General features: G+C 40.7%; 2 protein-coding genes across 2 annotated transcripts in view; one reads left to right on the forward strand and one right to left on the reverse strand.

The window, feature by feature from the left end:
* Nucleotides 1-9,240, forward strand: part of NOC3L (NOC3 like DNA replication regulator) — a 36,193-nt gene extending 26,953 nt beyond the window's left edge. Inside the window, exon 21 of the mRNA XM_010971195.3 lies at nucleotides 293-9,240. Within this exon, the coding sequence (XP_010969497.2) occupies nucleotides 293-421 (129 nt within the window). The 3' untranslated portion in view covers nucleotides 422-9,240. The remainder of the gene's footprint in view (nucleotides 1-292) is intronic.
* Nucleotides 4,993-27,850, reverse strand: part of PLCE1 (phospholipase C epsilon 1) — a 212,029-nt gene continuing 189,171 nt past the window's right edge. Inside the window, 9 exon segments of the mRNA XM_045507381.2 lie at nucleotides 4,993-5,613; nucleotides 8,365-8,577; nucleotides 13,779-13,997; nucleotides 14,750-14,908; nucleotides 17,480-17,689; nucleotides 19,186-19,314; nucleotides 23,003-23,121; nucleotides 25,066-25,327; nucleotides 26,623-26,786. Of these exon segments, the coding sequence (XP_045363337.2) occupies nucleotides 8,389-8,577; nucleotides 13,779-13,997; nucleotides 14,750-14,908; nucleotides 17,480-17,689; nucleotides 19,186-19,314; nucleotides 23,003-23,121; nucleotides 25,066-25,327; nucleotides 26,623-26,786 (1,451 nt within the window). The 3' untranslated portion in view covers nucleotides 4,993-5,613; nucleotides 8,365-8,388.

Genomic DNA, 27,850 nt, shown 5'->3' on the forward strand with positions numbered 1-27,850 from the left:
CTCTCAATAACTTATTTCAACTTGCTTACTTACTTTCTAGGTAGATTTTTTCATATTTAGCAGCTGATGGTAGGATGGATCTCTGGGGTTGGACTTCTGTAGAGGCAGTCATGAGACAGTTTTATTCAAAGTGAGACATGGCCCATATGTCCAAGACTTGACCCAGCACCTGTCATTGTTAAGTTTCATGCATTGGTTTGGTGTCAGTTGTTGCCATTTTTATCTTTGCTCACAGCTTGGCTTTTGCTTATGGCATAAGAACTTCTAACTCATACTTTTAATATTTTTTTAGGATAAAGTTTTACAGGGGGATTCATTTTTGCATGAAGATTTAAATCAACTAGTCAAAAGACATTGCAATGAAGTTTCTACTCAGTTGCCTCTGGATTTCACCAAATATTTGGAAACATCACTACGGTAGTAGAAGAATGAAGAATCATTGGACTTTCTTGTATATTTGTGTGCGTATGCAGATGCACATAAAGATAGATTGTTAATTTGGGATCTTCTCCTTTTATACAAGGGAAACTTCCCAAGAAAATGAACAGAGGAGGAAGAATTACCGTTTGCATGGCACTGGGTTCTGCACCAATTCTGAAAATGTGCACAGGAAAATCAAGACCCTGAGATTGCTTTTTACCATTCAGTTACTTTTTATTACTAAATACTCTTTATAACCACATTAATCTATTTTTATTGCAGCACCATGATGGAAGTGAGAAATGTTCTAAATTTGAATGCATATATTTTTATGAAGATTTTTGAGAAAAGAAAAAAATAGCTTGAAATTGGAAGCCAGGTTCATTGGCTCTTACTGGATGATTTACTAGAAGTAACATAATTTGGCCTGTTTGAAAAAGAGAGTGTTCATCATGGCTACTTTCAAAGAAAGTTTGAATGGGATTCTAGTCTCTTCAAAGCTCTTCGCATTTTCTGACACTCTCTGGAGGGTGATGGGGGAAGAATTGCTCCCTGGTAGAAAAACCAAGTCTGAGACCTTAACCATTCTGTTTTAAGGATAAAGGGTACCCAGTGTAGGGCTTTTTTTTTTTTTTTTTCTTTTTGTATGGATGAAATGCCTATTATGAATATAATTAAAAAGCAGTATTTTATGTAATAGCTGTTGCCATGTTTTAGGAATGACCTATGAAATAAGCGTTCTAATGACCAGGTTGTAAATATTCTCTTCTGTAAATAGTTGAGTAACACAGCGGCTTTCTTCTTTTTATTCTTGTGACCTGAGAATCTTAAAAAAACGCACAGCAGTCCAACTGAATAGATTTGTTATTTCTTCAGAGCTATAGTAGCCTATTCTTTTGGTTGAGAGCTTGAAGTTTTTTCTTGTGAAGTAAATGAAAATAGGAAGTTCTTTTATCATTCCAGCGAAGTAGAGAATATCAGCTTTATATAGTGCATGTTGATCATTTAGCATATTATATGTGGTTTGAAAAAGTGTTTTCTAAGGTTAGTGTTTTGGTTTGAGCTAACAATTTATTCATGATTTGTTTTTGTATATAGTGTTAAGAGAATGTTCAATTTCAGTCTTCTACAGGTGGCTGTCCAGTCTTCCCTGCACCACTTATTGAAGAGACCGTCTTTTGACTCCATTGTATATTCTTGCCTACCTTGTTGTAGATTGACCATAAGTGCATGGGTTTTTTCCTGTACTTTCTGTCCTGTTCCTTGGATCTATTTGTCTGTTTTTGTTCCAGTACCATACTGTTTTTGATTACTGTAGCTTTGTAGTATACTATGAAGTCAGGGATCATGATTCCCCTATCTCCATTCTCCTTCTTCAAGAATGTTTTGGCTATCCAGGGTCTTTTGTGTGTTTTCATACAGAGTTTAACATTTTTTGTTCCAGCTCTGTGAAAAGTCTCATTGGTAACTTGATTGGGATTGCATTGAATCTGTATTTCCCTTGGGTAGTATGGCTGTTTTAACAATATTGATTCTTCCAATTCAAGAACATGGTATATCTTCCCATCAGTTTATGTCCTCTTCAGTTTCTTTCATCGGTGTCTTATACAAGTTTTTGGAGTACATGTCCTTTGCTTCTTTGGGTTTATCCCTTGCTATTTTATTCTTTTTGGTGCATTGGTAAATGGTATTGTTTCCTTAATTTCTTTTTCTGCTATTTTGTTGTGAGTGTATAGAAATGCAACTGATTTCTATACATTAATTTTGTATCCTGAAACTTTAGCAAATTCATTGATAAGCACTAGTAGTTTTCTGGTTGCTTCTTTAGGGTTTTCTATGTATAGTATCATATCATCTGCAAACAGTGACAGTTTTACTTCTTCTTTTCCAATTTGGATTCCCTTTATTTCTTTTTCTTCTTTGATTGCTATGACTAGGACTTCCAAAACTATGTTGAATAAAAGTGGCGAGCGTGGGCATCCTTGTCTTGTTCCTGATCTTAGAGGAAATGCTTTTAGCTTTTCACCATTAAGTATCATGTTAGCTGTAGGTTTGTCATATGGACTTCATTATGTTGAGGTATGTTCTGTCTTTGCCCACTTTTTGGAGAGTTTTCATCATAAATGGATGTTGAATTTTATCAAAAGCTTTTTCTCTGTCTATTGAGATTATCAGATGGTTTTTATTCTTCTATTTGTTAATGTGGTGTATCACATTGGTTGACTTGGAGATACTGAAAAATCCTTGCATCTCTGAGATAAATCTCACTTGATCATGGTTTATGATCCTTTTAGTGCATCATTGGAGTTGATGTGCTAATATTTTGTTGAGGATTTTTGCATCTATATTCATTAGTGATATTGGCCTGTAATTTTCTTTTTTTGTGATATCTTTATCTGGTTTTAGTGTCAGGGTGATGATGGCCTCATAGAGTGAGTTTGGAAGTGTTCCTTCCTCTGCAATTTTTTGGAACAGTTTCAGAAGAGTAGGTGATAACTCTTCTCTAAATGTTTGGAAGAATTCACCTGTGAAGCCATCTAGTCCTGGACTTCTGGTTGAGTCTGGACTCCATATTTCCCCTAACCCGAGAATTTATAAATAACTTCCTTGCTAAGCATGACATAAAAAGAGGCATTCCCTCAAGAAGGCACTTTCTGCCCAAATAATATTGTTACTTCCTACAGATTTATCTTCAGACTGATCCTTGATTCCTTCACACCCTTATATAATCTTGTATTAGTTTGCAAAACAACCAATTCCAGTTGAGGTGACTGAGAGGAACTTAATCTGTTTTTTCTAGCATCACATATCACACTGGATTCTTACTGTAATCCTTCTTTGCCAGATATCATCTTAAAAGTTGGCACCACCTAACAGTGACAGAATTCACATTCCTTTTTGTTTTTAGTGAAGCGTCTTAAAATGTTTTTCCTCAATATCTTGTAATAAGTGCAGCTTGCATATTTAGATTTTTTTTTTTCCCATATCAACTTTACTGATGAAAGTTTGCTACCTAGGTGTTTAGTAGTCTGAAACATGAAGTGGTAGTGTGTATGGTCTGGGTGGCTGTTTTAGATACAGTCTAAACAACAGGATCATTTCTTTCATTTGCTGTACTAACATAGCTGTATAGTTCAAAGAAGCTCTAAATCAAAATTTCCTACTTTCGGCAAACACCAGATTGTGCTGGTTATTTGTAATAGTAGAGTAAACCCTTTACACTTTGAGCAGTGTGTCCTTCCTAAAATCCTAAAGACGCAAATACAATAGAGTATGTGCTTTCCCCTCACAGTGGAATGAACAGCCAGGTAGGTTACAACCTGGGCAGTAGACTGGCTTCACTCACCTGCTAAAACCTCGTCTCCTATTCAGTCTTAAGGTACCTTAAGTTTCAGATTTTGTGCTGTAGCAGAATCAACTGTGGTAAGGGCCATGGGGTGAGATGGGACGGGGCAGATCTTAGAGTCAAGGCCAAGTGATAAACCTAGTGAGACCAGTCTTGCTTTTCATCTGGTTACTCTGCACAGTTCTCATCTTGACTCTAGCCAGTTACACCAGTAACTTAGTTTTTATTATATGGTAAGCCCAACCAGAGGAAAAAATGCCTGTTAGCTTTGAGAAGCTTCCCTTAAGTGTTTCTAGAATATTTTTAAAACTGAGGCAGCATTGTGCATTTGTTGTTGCGTTTGTTGATTTAAAAAGGAACCTGGAGCACTATACAAATGACATCAAACTGGAATATCCTGAATTGTGTTGACAAACAAATGGTAGTTCTTCTAGCATTAAGGCTTTGAGTCAGTAAGAACTTCCAACAACATGAAAGCTATGTCATGTGTTTTTAACATTTCTCTTAGAGTATGCAAAGACCTTGGCAATTGCTTTATTCATTTTTATGGTGAAAAACTCAAAGCAAAGGTTAGGATTTTTGGTGTGTTTTATAATTTGAAGAAAAATGTCTTAAATTTTAATGTCAATAGATAAAACTCGGATTTTACTTTAGAGGAACACACATTTCATTTTAAAAGTCGTAATTTGTCTCATACCAAGAATAAGAAGAATCCTTTACACTTACATGATAGTTTTATACAGCAAGGCTTTTAAATTAATTTACATTAAATGGCAAGTTTGACTTGGAGCAATAGCTCTTCACTATAATGAAAGTGAAGCTTGTTTACAGAAATTCTGGCCTATTTCAGCTGTTCAGAGCGTACATTTACTTTTTAGGAGATTTGTCTTCAAATAGTGAGATAGAGCCACTGATGCTTCTAATCCATAGGCAATATCAAGAAAGCTATGAATAATAAATACGCAAGTACAGTGTCAGTACAAACCTTGCAAAATAAATAAACACCAACTCAATCTACTTTTGCTTTAAAAATATGGTTACGTTTCTTTTTAAGATGACACAACTCAGTAGGTATTAAATTACACATTATTCTAAATTCACTTTGTGGAAACCCAAAGTGGAACAGTCTGTGACTATATAAGGAATAAACTTAAAAAAAACCCAGCATCATTCTACATGTAAAAAAAAAAAATCCTACAGGAAAGTACACTATGGTACACAATATAGAAACTAAACTGAATTACTTTTTAATGAATCTTACATGACATATTTACATTTGCAATGCCCCAAAGCTTCCAACTCCCACCCATGAAATGTATGACTGAACTAGCTTGCTTGTTTTCAGAGCTCTGTGCCTCTTTTCCCAGTTAGAAAACTTCTAAGTCAGGTCAGCAAACTAGGGCCCTGGGGCCAAATCCAGCTTACCACCTGTTTTTGTGTGGGAAAAAAAGGACTATGACGTGAAAACTATATGAAATTCCGCTTTCAGTGTCTAAATAGCTTTATTAGAGCACCGCTCCGCTCAGTCACGTGTGTGTGACGGGCGGCGCTTCCGCTCTGAAGCAGCTGAGCCGAGTAGCTGCAAGAGACTGTGTAGCCATAAAGCCTAGGATGTTTACTGTCTAGCCCTTTACTACGTTTGCTGACCTTTGTTCTAAGTCAATTATTGCAAGCTTAGCGATGGTTTTTCCAACTGTTGGCGTGGGTAACCAGGCTGGGCCTCCCTGTGTCACTCCTCAGGAGACTGGTTGGTAGCCCTGTGCCATTCTGCTTGACCTCAAGGTGGACCTCACGTCAAGTGTGAAGAAGGCGTCAGAAAGTTCAGAAGTCAATTTCCAGTTTTAAGTCTAGTGAAAAAAAAAGGAAATTAATTTGTTTCCACCATGTTCGTTCCTGACTTTAACTTCTTGCCAATAGAGCTTCACCTGTAAGGTTGTACACATAGGCTTGTTAGTCTACTTAAAAGTGAAGGAGCAGAAACAGTCACAGTGTAGCAAGGGTTTCGTGTTGTTCAGCCAACAGAAACCCACAGCCCTGGCGGCCAGGTTTGGGGGAGAGACTAGTTCCTATAAATCCAGTGTTATAACGCAATGTTCCTGGGAGGTGGAACATAAGGCTATTTCAGCCCCAGAACACCACGTTCTTTAGAAAAGTTTTTTTTTTTTTTTAACCACAATTAAACTGTTCAACTTTTTTAAAAAAAAGTGGAACTCTCAACTAGTTACTTATATTACTTCAGATAAGAGGTAAATAATTTCTTCTTTAGAAATTCTTAGATTATTATTAGGGGGTAACTCTTCAAACTTTAGAGGCAAATATTTCAGAATAGATAATATGAACTACTAACGTCACTCAGAAAGTAGTAAAAATACTAAACTTGTTTTCTTATGAGCATATACAGAAAGGCCTTTTATATTCACAGTGCTCTTTTTTGGAAACACCCTTTGTGAAGTTAATAACATGGGATGTATAGTCCCTTAGATGCAGCAATGGCTATTTTTATTATTTTATCAGTGGCTATGAAATACAGTTGATTAACAATGTATTAATTTCTGATGTTAGCATAGTGATAAGTGTGTGTGTGTGTATATTCCTTTTCATATTCTTTATTATTATAAGCTATTACAAGGTACTGAATATAGTTCCCTGTGCTATACTGTCAGACCTTGTTTAAATATAGTAGTTAGTATCTGCAAATCCCTAACTCCCAATTCATCCCTCCCCACTGTCTTTCCCCACTGGAAACCATAAGTTTGTTTCCTGTGTCTGTGAGTCTGTCTCTGTTGGTAAATAAGATCGTGTCTTTTTTTTTTTTTTTTTTTTTTTTGATTCCTCAGTGGCTATTTTAAAGAGAAGCTTTCCTAAGTTTAAGGAAAGATGTGAGTCTAACTCTGAATGTCTGCTGCTGTAGGAAAATTGAATCCAAAGACAATCATCTAAATCATCACTCTCCCTACTCTCCTAAAATATAAGCAATTAGTAATGCTCATCGTAGCAAGCATATTACTTTTAAGTCAAATTGCTAGCGGAGTTGTATTCTTATGTGCTTAATCTTCTAGCACTCTAAAGGCTCCTTATGTGCAGAGCATGGTTTCACTCTGTTATTACGGAGGTTATAATACAGAGGTGTGTATAACATTATCACACCTATGATTTATCTGATGCTAAGTTCTTGTTATGGAAAACAGTATTTTAAATTTTGATCATTGTCCTTAGGGCATGCTCACAGACCCATTACTGTGGTGAGTCATTTTTCCAAAAGTTGGAGAGGCTTGACGTGGTGCTTAGCCCTAAAGCTCACTTGGCTTTTGGAGAAGGCGTTGACTGTCCCAGTGACACTGGGGCGGAAATGGAAGTGAGTCTGGAACTTTATAAATGGGTTTATACACCAGATGTACTGCAACAGGAAATGGGTGCTGAGCCTTCTGAGAGTCTGAACAGCCCAGGCCTTCACTATTCTGTGCATATTCACGATTATCTGATGCTATGTAATGTGGTTTGCTGCCACAGTGCTGAGATTTCTTCCTGGTAAGTCTGCATAGAGAACCTGAACAACCCTGACTCTTCTTGACCTGAATAGTTGGATGTGCAGATGTTCTGAAGGAGGTGGTGTCCTGTATTTGGCCTTGTCTGTGTTGAAAGAGCTTTCTTTGTAAGTACAGATGGGGCACCAATTGTTTTAGGAGTTGCTCCTTAAAAGTAGAAACATGGGCTCAATATATAGGGCCTTCTTTGGGGCTGTTATAAAGCAAACTTAGGCCTGTCAAGAGGCATCCATGAATTCTTTAATTATGAGCTTCCATAATTTTATATAAGAAATATCTGCTTGTGATAAAGTCAAGATGATGAAACTCCACGGTATAACAATGACTTTACCATGCTTTTGGTCTCTTGTGAATTTTAATTTTTGAAACTGTGATGAAACAGGTGAAAAGTGGGCTTTAATCCTCCCTTGGGTTCATTAAGAAACTCAGTGAGTGAAAAATCTATGGTTTGTTCTCTTCAGATGCTTTTTTTTTTTTTTTTTTTAAATTCAGGTTCCATATAAAATGTTTAAGACAGAATGAAACTCATTCAGTATGTGAATACCAAGTAGTGAGTTGGCGACCAAAGGCATGATTTACTGCAGGCTGTTATGTCATTTTGCTTTCTTTTTAATCATCACATCCTGGATGCCAGATTTTTACTTTTTAATTGAGGCAGAAGTTGAAGTTGCTGAGGCTAAATCAAACCTAAATTAGAACATCAAATTGAAAATCCAAAGGAGTAGAAGCTGAATGACCCAGAGCAGTCCTTCAAGAATGTTAACATGAGTTACCAGGAACTAAGACAGTTCTGTGTCTCATGAACTAAAGCAGCTGTAGCTTGGGCAAGTCTGTTACCCTCTTGGGGCCTTTAGTCATCTACAAAATAAGGACATCTAAAATTGAAGTGCTGAAGTTATGTGTATCTTCAGAGCCCTTTTCCTGGAGGGTACCATTCCTGCCTGCCTCAGGGGACATCCTCCTCTTGGAAAAGATGAAAGGTACTGCAAACTATGCCTTATAAAGTGGCATAAGCTGACCCCCATTTCCGAGCTGTGCAGTGACTCAATATACCTGGGTGAAACGTGCTACCCTCGCTCACTGTCGATAGTCCATCGTGTCACCAGAGGACAAGCTGCTCACAGGTTTCTCCTCCTTGTTTTGGACATTTTCTGAGGCCAAGACCTGAGAAGGTGATGTGAGTCCTCGGGGCTGTTTTGTTGACTTGGTGAGCTTCTTGAGTTCACTTGCAAAAGAGATGCCTTTTCTTTTGTCTTCTCGGGATGCCTGTGGAAAAAAAGAACTTGCCATTGATATTAAGTTAAACCAGGCTCCTCAATCACATGACACTGTATCCAGAAAAGAGCCCTCTCTTTTCTCTCTAGTGAGAACTTTGGAAAGAAAGGCCGAGGGACTCGCATCTCCAGACTGCTTAAGCACAGAGGGAATGTGTTTCTTTTCACACAGTGAAAACAGAGCCAAACAATATGCCTCCGACTTCTTTCCTTTCTAAAAAATTTTTTTAAATTTATTATTCTTATTATTTTATTTTTTATTGAAGTGTAGTTGATTTATAATGTGTGTTTCAGATGTACATCCAGCAAAGGGATTCAGTTAAATGTACACATATTTTCTTTTCAGATTCTTTTGTTAAGTTTCTTTTTTTAATTTTTACTAAAAAATGTTTTTATTGAAGTATAGTCAACTTACAATGTGTCAACTTCTGGTGTACAGCATGTTTCAGTCATACATATATATACATATGTTTGTTTTCACAATTTTTTCATTATAGGTTACTATAAGATATTGACTATAGTTCTCTGTGCTATACAGTATAAACTTGTTTATCTATTTTGTATATAGTAGTTAGTATTTGCAAATCTCGAGTTCCCAATTTATCCCTTCCCACCTCCTACCCCTCTGGTAATTATAAAATTTTTTTTCTATGTCTGTGAGTCTATTATATCTGTTTTGTAAATAAGTTCATTTGTCTTTTTTTTTTTTTAGATTCCACATATAAGTGATATCATATGGTAGTTTTCTTCCTCTTTCTGGTTTACTTCACATAGAATGACAATCTGGAGATCCATCCACATTCCTGCAAATGTCATTATTTTATTCTTTTTTATGGCTGAGTAGTATTCCATAAATATACCACAGCCTTTTTATCTAGTCATCTGTTGATGAACATTTAGGTTGTTTCCATATCTTGGCTATTGTAAATAGTGCTGCTATGAACATTTGAATTAAAGTTCCCTCTGGATACATGGCCAGGAGTGGGACTGCTGGATCATATGGTAAGTCTATTTTTAGCTTTTTGAGGAATCACTTTACTGTTTTCCATAATGGCTATGCCAAATTACATTCCCACCAACAGTGTAGGAGGGTTCCCTTTTCTCTGCACCCTTTCCAGCATTTATTGTTTGTGAACTTTTTTTTTTAACATTTTTTATTGATTTATAATCATTTTACAATGTTGTGTCAAATTCCAGTGTTCAGCACAATTTTTCAGTTATTCATGGACATATACACACTCATTGTCACATTTTTTTCTCTGTGAGTTATTTGAATGATGGCCATTCTGACTGGTGTGAGGTGATACCTCATTGTAGTTTTGATTTGCATTCTCTGATAATTAGTCATATTGAGATTTTTTTCATGTGCCTACTGGCCATTTGGATGTCTTCATTGGAGAATTGCTTGTTTAGGTCTTCTGCCCATTTTTGGATTGGGTTGTTTCTTTTTTCATTATTAAGTTGTATGAGCTGTTTATATATTCTGGAAATTAAGGCCCTGTCAGTCTCATCTTTTGCAAATACTTTCTCCCAATCCATAGGATGTCTTTTTGTTTTGCTTATGGTTTCCTTTGCTGTGCAAAAGCTTATGGGTTTAGTTAGGTCTCATTAGTTTATTTTTGCTTTTATTTCTATTGCCTGGGTAGACTGCCCTAGGAGAACATTGCTAAGGTTTATGTCAGATAATGTTTTGCCTATGTTTTCTTCTAAGAGGTTTATAGTGTCTTTTATGTTTAAGTCTTTAAGCCATTTTGAGTTTATTTTTGTGTATGGTGTGAGGGAATGTTCTAAGTTCAGTGATTTCCATACTGCTGTCCAGTTTTCCCAACACCATTTGCTGAAGAGACTGTCTTTACTCCACTGTATATTCTTGCCTCCTCTGTTGAAGATTAATTGAACAAAACTCTGTGGGTTTATTTCTGGGCTCTCTATTCTGTTCCATGGACCCATATGTCTGTTTTTGTACCAGCCCATGCTGTTTTGATTACGGTAGCTTTGTAGTATTGTCTGAAGTCTGGGAGGGTTATTCCTCCAGGTTCATTCTTTTTCTTCAATATTGCTTTGGCAATTCTGGGTCTTTTGTGATTCCACATAAATTTTATTATGATTTGTTCTAGTTCTGTGGAAAATGTCCTGGGTAATTTGACAGAGACTGCATTAAACCTTAGATTGCCTTAGGTAGTATGGCCATTTTAACAATATTAATTCTTACAATCCAAGAACATGTGATGCCTTTCCATTTCTTTAAGTCATCTTTAATTTTGTTAGCCAATGTTTTGTAGTGCTGTGTTTAAGTTTTGACTTCCTTGGTCAGATTTATTCCTAAGTATTTTACTTTTTTGGATGCAATTTTAAAAGGGATTGAACCCAGGACCTTGTGCATACTAAGCATGCCCTCTACCACTGAGCTATACCCTTCCTCTTATGCTGAGATATGTTCCCTCTATACCCACTTTGGTTAGAGTTTTTATCATAAATGAATTTTATCAAATATTTTTTCTGCATGTATTCAGATGATCATGTGATTTTGTCCTTTCTCTTGTTGATGTGGTGTATCATGTTGATTGATTTATGTATATTAAAACAACCTTGTGTCCCTGGGATGAACCCAACTTGATCATGGTGTATAATCTTTTTTATGCGTTGGATTCTGTTTGCTAATGTTTTGTTGAGGATTTTTGCATCTATGTTCATCAATGATATTGGCCTATCGTTTTCCTTATTAGTAGTGTCTCTGTCTTGCTTTGGTGTCAGGGTGATGGTGACTTCATAGAATGAGTTTGGGAGTATTCCCTCCTCTTCAACCTTTTGGAAGAGTTTGGGAAGGATCAGTATGAGCTCTTTGTTTGATAGAATTCCCCAGTGAAGCCTAGACCTTGTTTGCAGGGAGGCTTTTTATTGTTGATTCTATTTTACTTCTAGTGATAGGTCTATTCAAATGATTTATTTCTTCTTGGTTCAGTTTTGGTGGACTATATGTTTCTAGAAACTTGTCCATTTCTTCTAGGTTGTTCAATTTATTGCCATATAGTTGTTCATAGTATTCTCTTAGGATTTTTTGTATTTCTGTGGTGTTCGTTGCCCCTTATACTGCTTTCATTGGTTTTTACTTGCTTTTCTATCTGCTGTTCTGATTGGGTGATTTCTGTTACCCTATCTTCTAAGTCACTTATTTGTTCCTCTGCATTATCTAGTCTGCTTTTGACTGCCTTTGTCTCAGCTCTTACCTCATCCATTGTTGTATTTTTAATTGGCTCCTCTTTGTAGTTTCTATTTCCTTTTTATGGTATTCTGCATCTCTGTCATAGTCTCTTATTTCTCTCAGTGCTTTTATCACCCCCTTTTTGAAGTCATGGTCTAGACTGTTCAGGTCTATCTTACTCATTCTTTCAGGGGACTTTTCTTGTTCTTGTAATTGGGAGTGGTTCCTCTGCTTCATTTTACTTATATTTCTCTGGCTTTATGGATTTAGGAGTATCAGTTATCTACTGTGGTCTTGAAAGGCTGCTTTTTTTTTTTTTTTTTTTTTTAATTTAAAGTGGGAGCATCCTTGTGTAGACTGTGCCTATTTAATAGTTTTTTTGTGAGGGCTGTTCTTTGTATTGACAGTCTTTTTTCCATGTGTTCCCTTTGATTGGGGGTGTGGTTAGTGCTGTGGTGATCAGAGCCTGCCCTGATTGTTGTTGTTGAATGGGCCCTCCTTTTTTGTTCTGTGGTTGTCACAGTCCTGATGGGCTGGCTGGGTCTGCTCCCCTGTGGCTGGAATAGAGGCTTCCAGATCTGTTTCTGAGCTATGGTGTGTTGTAGGCAGGGTTGGAGCACTTCAGCTGGGAAGAAGAGCTGCTACTTATACCTCCACAGGAGAAGTCCACCAGGCAGTGCCCTCTGTCGTATTGTCTGTCACTTGTTATGTGGGCTTACAAGGTACTCTTTGTTGATGCTGTCCTTGTCCCTAATGTAGCCACAGAAATGTCAACCATCTGCCCTGGTGTCAACCAGGTTCTGTACCTGCAGCACCACCAGTGCAGATCTGCCAATGTCAGGTGCAAGGACCAGCCGTAGTGAGCATGCAGTCATAGACCTGAATCCGTGGCGCACCACAGGGTTAAGCGTAGACCCCAGCCCTGCCTCCATGTACAGTACAGTATGCTGGCCTGTTATAAGTGCCATATCTGTACCCACCGTGGGCCAGAACTCTGCTTACTGCCTGTTCGTCACAGAGGCACACGTCCAAAGGCACCAGTGGGGCTCCCGCCTCTGAAGCTGCAGGGCCCCTGGGTATGGATTCAGCTTTCAGCCCTGCCTCTGCCCTGGAGCCTCGCAGCAGCAATGTGATGGCTATGACAAAGCCCCACCTCTATTCTTGTGAGAACACACCAATGGAGTCAAGCAGAGACAGTGGCTATGGCTTGGCTGCACTGTGCCCCTCCCCTCCCCTCGCACCAGCAGCAGTGCTTTTTTATGGGGGTCCCAGGCTGCTCTATTTCACACATATTCCCAGCCACAGCTCACACTGCCTTCCAGTGCCCTCTAAGGCTGTCTCTGTGCAGCAGGCCATAGCCCTCTACCCTGGCTCCTCACCAATCCCCAGCAGCCAGTCCCGGCTTGTCCCTGCTGGCTCGCGTCTAAGGCTGGGGGATCTCAGGGATGCTCCATGCCAGTTTCTCTTAGTTCTGCCTGCCAAGCAGCTGCCACTTTCCCCTCCAAGCCTCGGAAGCTTGGCTTCTGTCCCCACTGACCTTCTGGCTGGAGAGGGGCATCCCAGTGTGAGGGTGCCTTTCTTACTTTGCCATTCCTTCCCCATGGACCGGCGCTGCACTGATTTCCTTTTTCTTTCTTTTTTTCTCCTACTGGTTTTTGTGAGGAATCCTCCTATATTTCAAAGTGAGAGACACTCTGCCAAAGTTCAGTAGGTGTTCTGTGCGATTCTGTGGGTCTGCAGATGTAATTCTTGATGTATTTGTGGGAGGCGGCGAGCTGTGAGTCCCACTACTCTGCCATCTTGGCACTCTCCTTCCATTATATGCTATTAAAAGAAATTGAATATAGTTCCCTGTGCTATACAGTAGGTCCTTGCCAACTGCCTTGACTCAGGAACTTTCTCCTAGATATCACTAGCTCCTGAATTTGATTACAGTGTAGTTATGAATATCGAATAATTTGTGAAGATAGCAAAGTAACTTTGAACTTTACCTGCACCTGTTCCTTTAGCTTAAGGATGAATTTTCCTGCCCCTTTCCACTTGTTTTGGGCTTGAAACACGCACTCCTGATCCAAAAGGACACGCTGGGAGGACTTAGGGGTAGAAGACTTCTTGTTGGCTGTGTCTTTCACCACCTCTTCCAAAAGCACATAGTCACTTGGGTTGGGGTTGCTCAGGATGCTATAGGAATATTTGGCTTTGCATAAAGTCTGAAAGATAAGTTATGATCAACTGAATAAAGACACAGTATCTCCAACACTTGCATTCACTGTAAAAGAGACTTTAAGGTGGAAAAATGTCACAGACTTTTAGAGATGGTGGGGATCCTTCAGATCACGTCATCCCACTTCTCATTTCACATGTACGCAGCTGTAGCTTATGTGTACTTTCCCACATTGCCTCATTTAGTTTTACAATGGTCCATGGTTTAGGTATACCTTCCCCATTTACACACAAGGAAAATTAAGCTTACAGAGATCAAGCAGATCTAGAGTCTGTGCTGGTAACCATTATGCTATACCACTTCTCAAAAGAGTGTTTAATAAACAAAAACTATGACAGGGCTTCTAAAGAAAGAAACAGAGTTCTCTGAAGCCATGTACACAGAGAAGCATAACCAGGAGGAGGGGCAAGGTCAGAGGAGGCCTCCAGCATGGCCTTGGAAGGATCCCTGAGACATGGTCATGAGGTGCTGGCTTAGGCCTCTGTGGGATGATGAAATTCCTACTCTGCAGCGCCACCTCCTACAGCTTTATCAAGGCTTCACAGAGCACCTGACTCACAGTAGATACTAGGCAAGTGTCTGTGGAAGGAATGAGTATTTTCCAGCTTCAAGAGGCACACTTACCCTTTTCAGGTCCCCACTGTTCTAGAACTTTGTTCACAAAATGAGCTGACATCAGATTTGTCCCAATAGTTCACACTAAGGACAGGATGGAAGTGAGGGAGGGGAGGCCGTCACCTGCTGAATGACGTCCTGCGCGGTGCTGACGCGGGGTGCTTTGATGACTGTTCGAGGTTGCTCTGGAGACACGTCATGCACTTGGACAAAGAAACTGTCCTCCTCTGAGCTCAAGATCACCTCCTTGTCATCCTGAACAGTGCTTTTCTCTTCCAGGTTCTATGTATGAGTAAATGGTAAGATGATGGAGAATAAGGAAAAGAAAATCTAGCAAAAATTTGAGTGGATCTTGGTAATGTGAAAACGTCTTAGCTTTATATTCCATATGCTAGTTAATATTTCATAAACTATTCTAAAAGGATATACATGTCTTCTTACAGGAAGAAATACTGTTAGTTTCTGCTGATGTTGACACACTGATAAGATCTGGTCCAGAACAAGCCAGTAGACCTGCTCCTATATGCTGTGGATTTTGAGTCCAAATCAGCTATAGATACATTTGTAAAAAGACAATATGCCACTCTACCAATTACTAAAAGCCAAATAAGAGCACAATAAATTACACTTAAGAGAAATCCCACTCATTCCTACACAGATGAGCATTTAAGAAATGCTGGACGTCTGAAATGTGAAACATGCAAGATTGACATTCAAGTAGGCTGGATGAACAAAACCCACAATGGAAAGGCTAAAACAATGATGGGACGTAAGTTGTACTGAAACAAATATTGACAAAATTCTCAATAATTATGAAACTTGGTCATCAGATTAGATGGCTTTTGGTGGATTGGCTTTCAGTTACTTTTACACACATAATTATGTGTATTACATATATAGTTAGGTATACCTGTAGACATGTGTCATTAAAATTTTTCAAGCATTACAAAAATTTATCAATAAAAAGGCAAACTTCCAGTTTTCAACATTTTTTTTCTCTCTCTCATCTCATTCTCCAAAAAAACCCAAAAAAACAAAAAACCCCAGTGTTAGGTGATAACAATCTTTTAAACATCTGCTGTGGATATACAAATGTATTTTTGTGCATGTGAATAAATACAGACAGTGAAACCCTGGAATTACGTGAATTGAGATATAATGTGATTGTCAAGTGACTCTTGTTCTTTGTCAGTCCCATTCTCAAATGAGGGTAGCGTAAAGTTATCTCCTACAAGGGGGAGGGATGGAGAGGAAGGAGAAGTGAGGCAGGTAAACAGTAGGCAACCTCATCTCAGGAAGTGAGGGTTCAGCAGGAAGGCCCTCTGTTCCCCAGCATTCTCCCCGCCCCCTCTCAGATCAGGGAACTGAAATGGTGCTAACTAACCAAAGGAATCCAAGAATCACTGTCAATCTCCTGGAAATTCCAACCAGCCATGGGACCCTGAGTTGTCCCCACTGATATTAAAGTCAAAATGGGTAATTGTCACCAGGTGGCGCCAAACTAGCCAGGAGGACCAGAAAGGACAGGCCGCATAAGCTCACCCCAATCATTTCATTAATCTTGCAGTCGTAGTCCCTACAGTTTTCACAACTGGAGTGTCTGGACCCCATTCATTATACTACGGGTGAGGGAGAAAGAGTTATTGTCTATTTGTATTACATAAAGAGATCGTACTCTAGTACATACACTGTTCTACAACTTGTTTTTTCTCCTTAGAAGATTGTGGTTATCATTTCATGTCAGTTCCTAAAGATTCTGCACAATATGTCATTGCATTGATTGTAATATTTAACCGATTGGAGGGTGGGGTTGGGTGGTAATTCACATGACATAATTTATAATCTCAGTGTCCAAGGGTACAAATAAGCAAGACAAAAACCAAAAAAGTTATGTTGCCACAAAAAATATCCCAGTGATCATGCACTGGGAATTACTTCAAAGAGAGCTCCTTAGAGTCTCACTCAGAGCTTAGTGATTTTTTAAGTTGTTTTTGCCACATAGGAAGCCACAGACTATGACCATAACAATAGCCCTCATCTGCATATCCCTTTACAGTTTGCTAAGCATTTTGCTACATACTGTGTACATGCCTGGCATAAGTCTCATGATAATCTTTTTGAGTCAAGTAAGGTAGTTTGTATTATCAATTTTACAAATTAGGGCCCAGAGGTTTACAGAATTAAGATGAGCTGTTGAAAGTCATCCATCTAGTTTGCGTCAGAGCCAGGCCTGTCTGATTTCAAAGCCAGCAGCTGTCAGGGGAAAGCACATCGACCATAGGAAGATCTCGAAAGCTCAGGAGACAGGAAAATTACAAAAAGCAGGCAGGTGAGATCAGAGGTCACAAACAGCAGCTTGGAGACTTAATATATGGGCCAACTGCTTATATATCTTACTAGTTCCACAGAGTAAATTAAATAGAAATACTTACAGCCCAGATCTACCAACTATGCCAGTGTCTGCTAAAACTTTAACAGGCACTAACAGGAAGGCAACCAACCCCCAAGTATGGAATGCCTCCAGGCCTTCTATTACACAGCACTACGACCCTCACAACGATGTCTTCACACATACAGATAAAAGCCTGGACCCATCGCTGACAACATGCTTAAGGTATCCTTTGAGTTCTTGCTTCTTTGTATCCTAAGGGATGAATTTTAGACCAAATTTCTGTAACCTAGACATAACATTCTGGGTACCCGCAGAAGAGTAAGATAACTTCTCCACATTTACTTAAGAATAATAATATAAACCAAGTTGCCATTATAAGAAATTCTGAATTTAAGGGAGGTGGCCAGTGACGAGGTGGGGAGTTACATACGAGCTGTTACTGTGCCCCGGGACACACTTACTTCCTGCTGGGTTTTTAAGACAACCCTGCCAACATATCCCTCTTCGGGGAACCAGCTGCTTAAAATCTGCATGATCTCTTCTTCTGGACCAATGGCTCTCTGGAATGGTTGTTTCCTGCATTCATTTTTTTCTTTAGATATAAAATATTTCTCTTCCATCAAAAAATAGTCTGTAGCAATAGGTTTGGTATCTTGATCAATGGTCAGAATCTAAAGAAAAAGTACAGGCAAATTCAGGCATACCTCTGAGGAGTGGGCAAAAAGTCATTCAAAACAAGCCTATTTTCAAGGGGTTCAGATAGGTCTGATGTGCAATTAAGTGAAACCTGCCCTGCAGTGTTGCAGAAATCTCTTTGGAAGACCTAAGAATTCTCTTATGTCCAAAAAGGATTGTTTATGTTCATTCTGGGCAGTGACACAATTTATTCATAATCTCCAGACAGCATAACTGTTTTTCCCACTGTTGGAATGAGAGCTCTTACTGAATTAAAAACTTTAGGTTTTTCAATCTATGAACTACCTCTTTGTAATCTTGCAATACAGGACTGAGGGCAAAGAACCTAGTCCAGCTTTTACCAAGATTATACCCCATTCTCATGTTGGAAATACTCAATCATCTTCTAATCTCATCTGATCTAAGATTCTGGGAACTCTCCTCTCAATAAACTCTTGACAGTGTGCCTAGAGGCCTGTTTTCTTTATTGGCTCTGACCCTGGCCGTCGGAGTGGTTGAGACCAGGCTGGGGAGCCAGACAGGTCAGGGTCTGCAATTTGCCTTTAATACTTACTGGCTGTGAAGTATTGTGTAAGATATTTGACCCTCTGGAAACTCAGTTCCCCCATCTATACAATAGGAGCTGTAAGAGTAACCACCTCTTAATTTTGTTTTGTGTTGTGATTAAGGCACTGACTATAAAGCATAGCACGGGCACATTTAGGAGAACTCAGTGAACACTAGTCATAATTACTCTTCTTGATGTATTCTTTCACATTTTTTACTATTGTACAGGTTACTGACAAAGGCTGAACTTGAAGTGGGTGGCCACCATCTGGCTTGGATTAAGCCAATACCCTTCTCCTCAGGCATCTCCCTGCCCCCGCCCCACAAATGATGCAATGGCCAGAATGAGCACTGCGTCTCACCCACCTCAGAGAAGCAGAATGAACTAGGGATGGTGGGGGCAGAAGATTCTCGGGAAGACTCTACTCCCTTCACCCTAGCCCTTGGTCTGTAATCGACACTGCGCTATGTGTTGTATGGGCGGCTACCGCCACAGGGATGATTCAGGGCATGAAGCTTCCAGGAGCACACTGTCACCGCCATGAGAGAGCCAGTGTCCCTCCCTCCCAAGTCTTGCTTTATGGCCAAGTGACTACTTACGCAGGGTGACAGAGTAATGTGCTGCTTTTTATGACTGGTCCATGGAAATATTTCTTTAGACCTTCACATTTTATAACGTCTCCAAAACCCCAACAGGGCTTTGTGAGGGTAGACCCTGAAGTTCATGACCTGACTGATTCAGAAAACCAAAAATCCCTTGGTAGTAGCTTGTTTGATAATCTATGAAACTGACACTTAAGCAGCTCTCTCTGATGCTGTTGAAGTCAATTGTAAAATGTTGAGCCAAGTGTTAACCTGTTCATAGGGATTCTCCTCAATAGAAAACCATAAGTTTATTTATTAACCATAAGTTCAGTGAACTTACTTGTTGGAGAAGCTGCTTTGCCTTGGTGCCTCCATTTATAGAGAAAACAGTAAAGGGCTCTGGACCTGGGACCCCGTGCACTGTGACTCTGTGAGTCTGCAAACATTTCCTTTCTTCTGTGTTAAACATCTGTCAAGAAAGAGCACATAGTTTCTCATTCACTCTCATTCTCATGTTGTCCTGATGCTACATTCAATACAGAAGTGCTAATTCTTAGAAGTATGTAAAGGGACACGTAAATGCAAAAAAGCATCCTTTTACAACGTGATGCATCTTTTTTGTGGTTGAAGAGGCAATGGTGCATATTCCTTAAGAGTCTAGTAAGAATATTTGGTAGCATACCACCAAAATATTAATTTATGTTAAATAACAGTGTCTTTTTCTATCACAATTAGGGACTGCTGTTATCTGAAATGTGTTAGTCCTTAACGTACGAACTGACATTCAACAGTGTCTACTGAGTTCCATCTCTCTTCAGGACACTGGGCTAGAATTTTGAATAAGAGGATAAATAAACTATTCTGGCCTTAGGGAGCTCACTGTCTAGACGCACACAAAATTATAATACAAAAAGTATTTGTTAGGAAAAGTTGGGGAGGTGTATAACTTGCAACTCTTTGAGCATTTTGTATATTAAAATACATTCTTTCATTTAAAATACAAAATCATTTATGGAGGGCTGACAGTGAAATCAGACATGACGCCTGGCCCTGGGGATTCAGGGAAAAATGGGACCTTATTACTGGGCTCAAGGGCTCCTAGTTGAACAGAAAAGCTAGAAGAGAAAGTGGACAATTGTAAGAAGCATGTTAAGTTCCTTGGGAACACACATTTGGAGGAAATCAGAGGGCCTCTTGAAAATGGTATCATCTGAACCAAATCTTGAAGGCCCAGTGTGACTTAGCAGATAAAGAATGGGACAAGAACATCCCAAATATTGGTGTAGTCTGTGTGCAGAGAGTTAGAGGCGTCCTAAAGCCTAAGGGCATTCTGGGAACCTCAATGAGTTTTGTGACCTGTAGGAGGGGAAAAAGCTGCCTGTGTTTTGTTTAGCATACACTTTGTCTTTACTTGGTGTGGGGGAAGCAAGGTTGGCTGTTACACTTGTACAGTGTCTTTTTATTATTTAATCATTTTTATTAAGATAGGATCTGCCATACCATAAAATGTACACATTTTAATTGTATGGCTCAGCCTGCATTGCACTTTTAAAAAATTGAAGCAGTTGCCAATATTTATGCAGATCCAGATGTTCTGATTCTCTTGAAAACCAAAAGATCTGGTGACACTAATTGGAGCAGCTGGAGCTGAGAGCAGGGTACCAGATGCCCCTTTAAATGACCCGCAAGCACTCTACTTTCCCGGAGTCTCTGCCCCGTCCACACAGAAACTGTCCTGAAAGCAATGGAGAGCCAAGGAGGGGTTTTTAACAGAAGAGTGACATCCATGGTCAGATTTGGGTTTTAGATAGATCTGTCTAGAGGGTGATACAGAGGGGGACAAGCTCCGAGGAAGAGACCAGTTAGCAACCCAGGACCACAAGCCAAGTGAGAACAAATGAGGGCCAAGGTGGAAGGGGTGAATAGAGATGAACAGATACTAAGGAGACAGACTTATCAAGTCTCAAATGGGACAGTGAGAGAGGGGGAGACATCTAGGATGACCTTCAGTTACTGCCTTGAGTAATGGAGGGCGATGACTTCCAAGGTCCAAGAACACATATTTACCTAGTATATACACTGCTGCCTGGGCTATACCAGGGATGGCATGGTGCGATACAACAAAAAAATAAATATTTGGTCTTTGCTCACAGTTCCTGGCACACACACCTCCTAAAATTCTTGGAGTCCCTGGAGTGATGAGTATTCTCTGAACGCTAATAAGAGGACTTACTGCTGGAGGCCCCTAGATGGCTTCAGGATGGGAGGTGGTCACCAGGAAGACCAAGGCATGGTTAGGCGGGTGGAACTTTCAGCCCCACCTCCTTACTTCAGGGGAGGGGAAAGGAGCTGGGGACTGAGTTAATCACCAGTGGTCATTGATTCACTCCATCATGCTTATGCAAGGAAACCTCCATAAAACCCCCTAAAAGATGGGATTCTGAGAGCTTCTAAGTTGGTGAACACATGGAGATGCTGGGAGGCTGGTGCACCCAGAGAGGGCATGGAGGTTCAGGGCCCCCTTTCCCCTACCTCGCCCTATGCATCTCTTCCACTGGCTGTTCCTGAGTTGTGGCCTTTATAACAAACTGGTAATAGTAAGTAAAATACTTTCCCGAGTCATCCGAGAGTCATTCTGTGAGTCATTCTAGCAAATTTCTGAACCCGAGGAGGGGCTTAGTGGCAACCTCCTGAATTTACAGCAGGTCACTCAGAAGTACCAGTGACAACCTGAAACTTATAATTGGCATCTGAAGTGGGGACAGTCCTATGGGACTGAGCCCTTAACTGGTGGGATCTGATGCTCATGTGAGGTAGATAGTGTCAGCACCAAACTGAAAGGTAGGACACCCAGCCTGCATCAGAGAGCTGGAGAAGTAGTGTCTTGAAAAGACACCACACATTTGGTGTCAGGAGTGTGGTAAGGAAGAAGGGTTCATTCACAGCATGTGTGGACTCTTTCGCTCTAAAAGGTACTGAGGGCAACCAACTCAGAAGCACGCTTGAAGCCTTGCCAGGCCTTCTGAAAGTATCTGATTCTTGCTCTCAGGTACCAGGCAGCCCCGTCCCTGCTTCCCAGTCCTCCGCAGAGGCAGGGGCAGAGGCAACACCTCCACTTTGGCCAAAGTGCTATCTTCAACCTTGGCCACACATTGAAGGGAAAAGGAGAAAAACCTAAGAAAACAAGGTGAGGGACAGAGAGAAGAAACTGACCAGGTCAGGGAGACAGAAGCAGAGGAGAAAAGCTGGGCTATTCAGAGGTGGCAGGGGCCAAGCCAGCACCACTGTGAGCACAGAAGGCGCCTTTCCAAAGGTTGTTAGGACCACATTGAAGTAAAATTAAAGCAACAATGAACAGAGTATTAAACACGTAAAGAGGCAATTGGTGGACACTCTTTTAAACTAATTTTTAAAGAGCAAGCAGAAAGGAATTAGCCAGTTAATTAAAGCAGTGTTACTTGTTTAAGTAAACAACCCTGTGTTACTGGGGTGAGCACTGGTCCAATGGCTCTAACTTCAATGCGATGGACCTTACCTGGGATATTTACTAAAACACAGATTCTGCAATGGTGGCCCTTTCCCTCTCCCATTCCCAAAATGCGGGTACTGAGTCTCCCCAGGTGCCAGGGGGCTGCTACGCTTGCAGTTACATGCCACCAGCAGCACCTGGCTGCTCAACCCGACCCTGCTTGCCTGTGACATCTGCCCACGGACTGCTGAAGAAGCAAAGGATTTTCCTGGTTCAACTTGAATTTTCTAGAAGCATCAAGATGCTTTCGAGCAGGCTTTGGATCATTTGCCTTTTCCCCACGTTATTATTTTTGGCTCTCCTCCCTGGCAGGCACTGTAGTAAGTACTTGTGCAGAGCACGGCTTTGGTGCTAGATGATCTTGGGTTTATAGCTGTGTGACCAGGCGTCCTTAGCCCTTACCTTCCTCTGTAAAATGGAGATGACACTAACAGCTATTTCATGAAGTTACTGAGAGAATTAAGTGAGTTATTATAGGTGTAAAGTGCTTAGCAAGCGCCCAGTGTCAGACACTATTGTCACTATTTCCATAGCTACCTAATCGATGACTTTAGCTGGACCACAAGAGAGCCTGCCTCCAGTGCAGCAATTCCCCGCAAAAGTGCTGAGTGAAACAGAGCTTAATTACCAAAGAGGCCGGCATAGTGCTGCCAGAGGAATTTTCTTCCATCCTCCTGCTGTTTATGAATAAACTAGAGATTTCCAAGACTTCATTGTGGAGGTTTCGCAGCTGAAGATGTCGGTATCCTGGAATAATGCAGAATTGGGAAAAGCTTATTAGCCATGCACTGCAGAGCTCTGCAGAGATCCCTCACGGAGGTCAGTAAAATAAGACCTTAAGATGGGCAGGGGTGGCAACCACGGGAGAGTGCTGCCCTGGGGGACAGTCTTGGGCCACCTAGTGGTAGTTAACTTGTCCAAGTACTGTTTCTAACTCAGATTCAAACTGAAAATTTAAAACTCAAACCAAATATAGTAGGAAAACCTGATCACCTTTGTGTAAAGTCATCTACAAGTCACTGTTTTACAAACATTCCATCTTAGAATAACTTTAGTGATAATAAAGTATTTAAACAAAGTATTAAACAATGGGGGTGGGGGCTGGTTAAGTAAGTTATGGTTTGAGTATTAGTGCAAGTATAAAATGGAGTAATATGCAGCCCTTGAAAGTGGTGATGAAGACGTATCAACCTGAAAAGTTGTTCACTACATACATTAGTAAGTGAAAATCAGTAAGTTGCAAAACACTAAGATTAATAGGAATCTTACTCGTTAAAAATATATACTATATGCTAATATGTATATACATGGGTAGAAAAATTAAGTCTGCAAAAGATATATATCCAAAGTAACTCTTTTGAAGTGATGGAAGAATGGATAATTCAAAACAATTGTTTTTGCTTCTCTGTACTTTGTCATATTTCTGTAATAATTGTTATGACTGAATAGTGTCCTCCTAAAATCTGTATGTTGAAGCCCTAACTCCTAGCACCTCAGAATGTGACCACCTCTAGAGACAGAGTCTTTAAAGAGGTGATGGGGTTAAAATGAGTCATCAGAGTGGGTCCTAATCCAATATGACTGGTGTCCTTGTAAGAGGAGGAGGCTGGAACACAGACACAGAGAAACAGCAGATGCTATGCACACAGATCAGGGGATGACCCTGTGAGGACACAGGGAGGAGGTGGCTGTCTGCAAGCCTAGGAGTGAGGCCTCAGAAGAAAGCAAACCTGCTGATACCTGGATCTTGGGCTTCTAGCTTCCAAAACTGTGACAAAGTAAACCTCTGTTGTGTAAGCCACCCAGTCTGTGGTATTTTGTTATGCAGCCCGAGCTGACTAACAGTGACCATAGGTACTGACACAATGGAGAAGAGAAAAGGGAAAAGAACAAAAAGTAAGAGACTGTAACATGTTGGTGGAGCTGACACGTTGAGTGTGGCTGCAGAAGGAAGTTCGCACTAGAACCTTGGTACTCAAAGTAGGCCTTGGTACTCAAAGCAGGGTCAGCATCCTTGGAGCTTATTAGAAAGGCAGAATCTCAAGCCCCAGACCCACTGCACTGGGATCTGCACTTTATTATCAAGAGCCCCAGGTGACTCGGATGCACATCCACGTTTGAGAAGCAGCACACAGATCGTCTGGACAGGCGAGACAAGCTGATGTTCCCTGAGGGCCGCGGCAAAGCCAATGCACAGCAAACCAACAGCTCTGACCTTTGCTCAGAATTCAGGGAAGCACCTTCCCTGCTCTGAACCTGAACACATCCCTGGCTTTCGACCTGGGCTCCCACCAGGCACCAACTCCAACCTCGGCCCACTGATGCCACCAGCACACCCCAACCCCCGCTCCTCTCAGTTCCTCACCTTACGTCAATTCCTGTTTTAAACACGCTAGGGGTGCAGTGGGTGCTATCTGGGGAGGGATGTGTGGGAACACCACTCCCCACGTCAGCAGTGGTGGGAGAGGCTGCCCTTCATAAGCTCAGATTTTAGAACAACATAAAAGAAAAATGTCCTTCAAGAAGTGCTCCAACGGTGTTCAGCTGTATTATTTCCCTTTGCCTCCTACGTTAACTTTTTAACATAAAAATTTCAAACATACACAGAAGTAGAGAGAAGCGTATAATGAATTCCGGGGCATCCGTCTACTCAGCTACAGTGATTGTGAGCTTTTGACAATTTGACTCTACCTCGCTTTAGAGCCTTGAGTGGGAGGATTCTCTGAGCAGTTACCGCCGAGCTGTTGTTCTCCACGACGGCAAAACGAAGAAATACGAGGTCTTCAAAGTGAACCCGGAAGAGAAACTGTTCGTTCCACATGGGGTTCAGGGTATTGCGGTGGATGGGCTTCGTGCGGAAGTGGCAGCTGTCCAGGGCCATGCCCAGGATGTCAACCTCTATACACGGGCTTCCCATGCTGTTACTTGGGCACACGTTCTGCCCAGAGACAATCTAAGAGGGAAGAAAAGGGCAAAGTCACCAAAGGTGTAAACGAAAAGAGGTCACCTCTCAGCCTCAGTGCTTCCCTCCATAAAGACAAAGAACCCTGTGGAATGGACCAGGTAAACAATTCATAAAGCTGCTTAAAAAAAAAAAAAGGAAGTTATCCCAATAGAGTAACTGCGTGACGGGAATCATGTGAAAGCCTCTTCTGTCAACAGCATCCACCTAACCGTGACTGTTCAACTGTCAAAATGCTCAAGTATCTTCAAAAAGCACGCAGTTAAGATGAACCTAAGTTTCATCTTAAGAAAAGAAGAAGAAAGAAAAAAGAAGACTTTACATATGCAACCACAAATGTGTTACTAACATTCTGTTCAAAGCATTTCAGGTGTGTATTTTATAACTTCAAAACCTTTTTCTTGAGTAGTTTAGTTTTGGAGCAAGTCACAGGGCATATTGTTAAAAATTAATTCACAGCCCTCTGTAAACATGAAGCTATACTCAAGACTAGCAAAAATGGTCAGACAGAAAAAGAGCTACTACTCTACTGTCTCAGGGAAACAGAAAAGGCAGTTTGGTGGTAGAAAAATCAGTGAGTGGGGCTCTCCCAGAGCTTGGAGGAGTCGTAAGCAGAGGCTGCTTGGCATTCCTCCTTCGGAGGGAAACAGATGTGATCTAAAGATGAACAGAAAGATAACTTCATCCTTCTTCATCTTTCATATCACCCATTCAGTGGTTTTTATTTCAGCCAAGAGGGAGTGAGAGAACTGGGAAATACAGTACATGAGCTACCAGGACTCTGATGGTAAGGGCAGTCTGTCGAGTTTTGACAATTAGTTAATTAAGCAAAAAAAGAATAAGGAAGGGCCAGGAATGGTAAAGGTTCAACTGTAAGGAGGAAAGATATTGAACTGATTTGTAGATTGAGGCCTGTTTTACCTTTTATAAGAGCTTGGGATGAGTTTGGGATGACCTGCTCTAACAAGGAGCTCAGATTTTATGGGTCACTCTGAAGCTATGATTCTGAGGGCTCAGGCAGAATTACCATCATCAGTTTGGAAGTGGAAGCAGGGAGCTCTTAACTCCACCTACTGGGCTCTGGCAAAGACAGCGCCTGGTGACTGCACACCTAGACCCCAGCCACTGCTGTCTGAGATGGAAAGAAATTCTACTGGGAATTAAACCTGCATGAACAAAACTGTGAAGTGAGAGCTTTGTATTGCCTTGAATTCAAAACCAGTTCATATTCAGAAGGGCTAAAACCCCTTTCTATATTCTGTTCTGATGAAAGGGGCCAGACTTACAGTTAGAGAATAGATGGCAGGTTCCATGTTGTCCAGGTCTCTTTCCAAAGGAGAAAACTTCTGGTACATGGGACAGTTCTTGTCCCATAGAACTGGGGGTTTCAGAACATAACCACAGCCTCCATTGGCCTCAAACATGGCGGCACTTAAATGCAAAGGGAGATCTGCAAAACAGTGCACATCACTTGTTACTTTGTCCTTTAAGTGTCATCTTATACAATGACTTTAAAGTTCAAAAGAACTTTGTATGGATTTTCCCTAAGCTTAAGCAGGAAGAAGAGAGAACCATTCATTAATCCCCAGATTGAGTGCCTACTATGTGCCAGGTCGTATTAGGCACCAGAGATACAGCAGGAAACAAGACACAAAATCCCCATCTTCATGGAGCTCACTGGCTAAGGGATATGCCCCGTGTTCCCGCTCCATCCCAGAAGCTGCTGAAAAACTTCTTTTGCAAATAAAAATTTGTAACATTCTTCCAAAAAATAATCTTTGGAATACCTCACTTTCCACTGAATTTTAGAAAGGCATGATGGCATTTTCTTATCCCCAAACACCAAACCATGCAGACAATTGTATGACCAATTCTTGCTTTTTCAAACATGAGACAAAATCTTCAACAGTCCAAGAAAGACTAGAAGAAGAGCCAGAGAAATACATCTTTTCCTTGAAATCTCAATTTCAACTCATAAATTATAGCACTTCTACCTGTTTTTAAATTGTTGTTAAATTAAAAAAAAAATCATTATCACATGTGATTCACATCATGTCCACAATCCCCTCAATCACAGCTCTGGTAACCCTCACCACGGCTTCCAGTCTTCTGTGGCCAAATTTTATTTGGCATAGTCCTTTGATGAATGATTGGATTCCTTCACTGTTTTGGGGCTCTTATACACTCAAATGCTCATCTGATGGCACAAGTCTGTAGAAACACTGCATTCCAAATGAGCAAAGTTTACGAGATACACCTGACAAATGTTCCCCCTGATAGATTCCTTCCATGTGCAGAATGAACTTTGCTCCATGGACTAACATCAAGGAAAAGTGTGGTAAGTGAGCACCATGGAGCAGAGAGAAATTGGCCTCTACTCATCTCATGTGTAAAATTTTTCCCCATAGGTGGGGTTGGCCAGGACGATGTGCAGGAATTCCTGGGGTAAGATGTCTTAGATGCGTATCAGAGCTCCTTGGGCTTCAGTCACCTTATCTATCAGATGAGTGCACT

This window comes from Camelus bactrianus, chromosome 11 (assembly GCF_048773025.1).
Source record: "Camelus bactrianus isolate YW-2024 breed Bactrian camel chromosome 11, ASM4877302v1, whole genome shotgun sequence".
NCBI classification, from domain to species: domain Eukaryota; kingdom Metazoa; phylum Chordata; class Mammalia; order Artiodactyla; family Camelidae; genus Camelus; species Camelus bactrianus.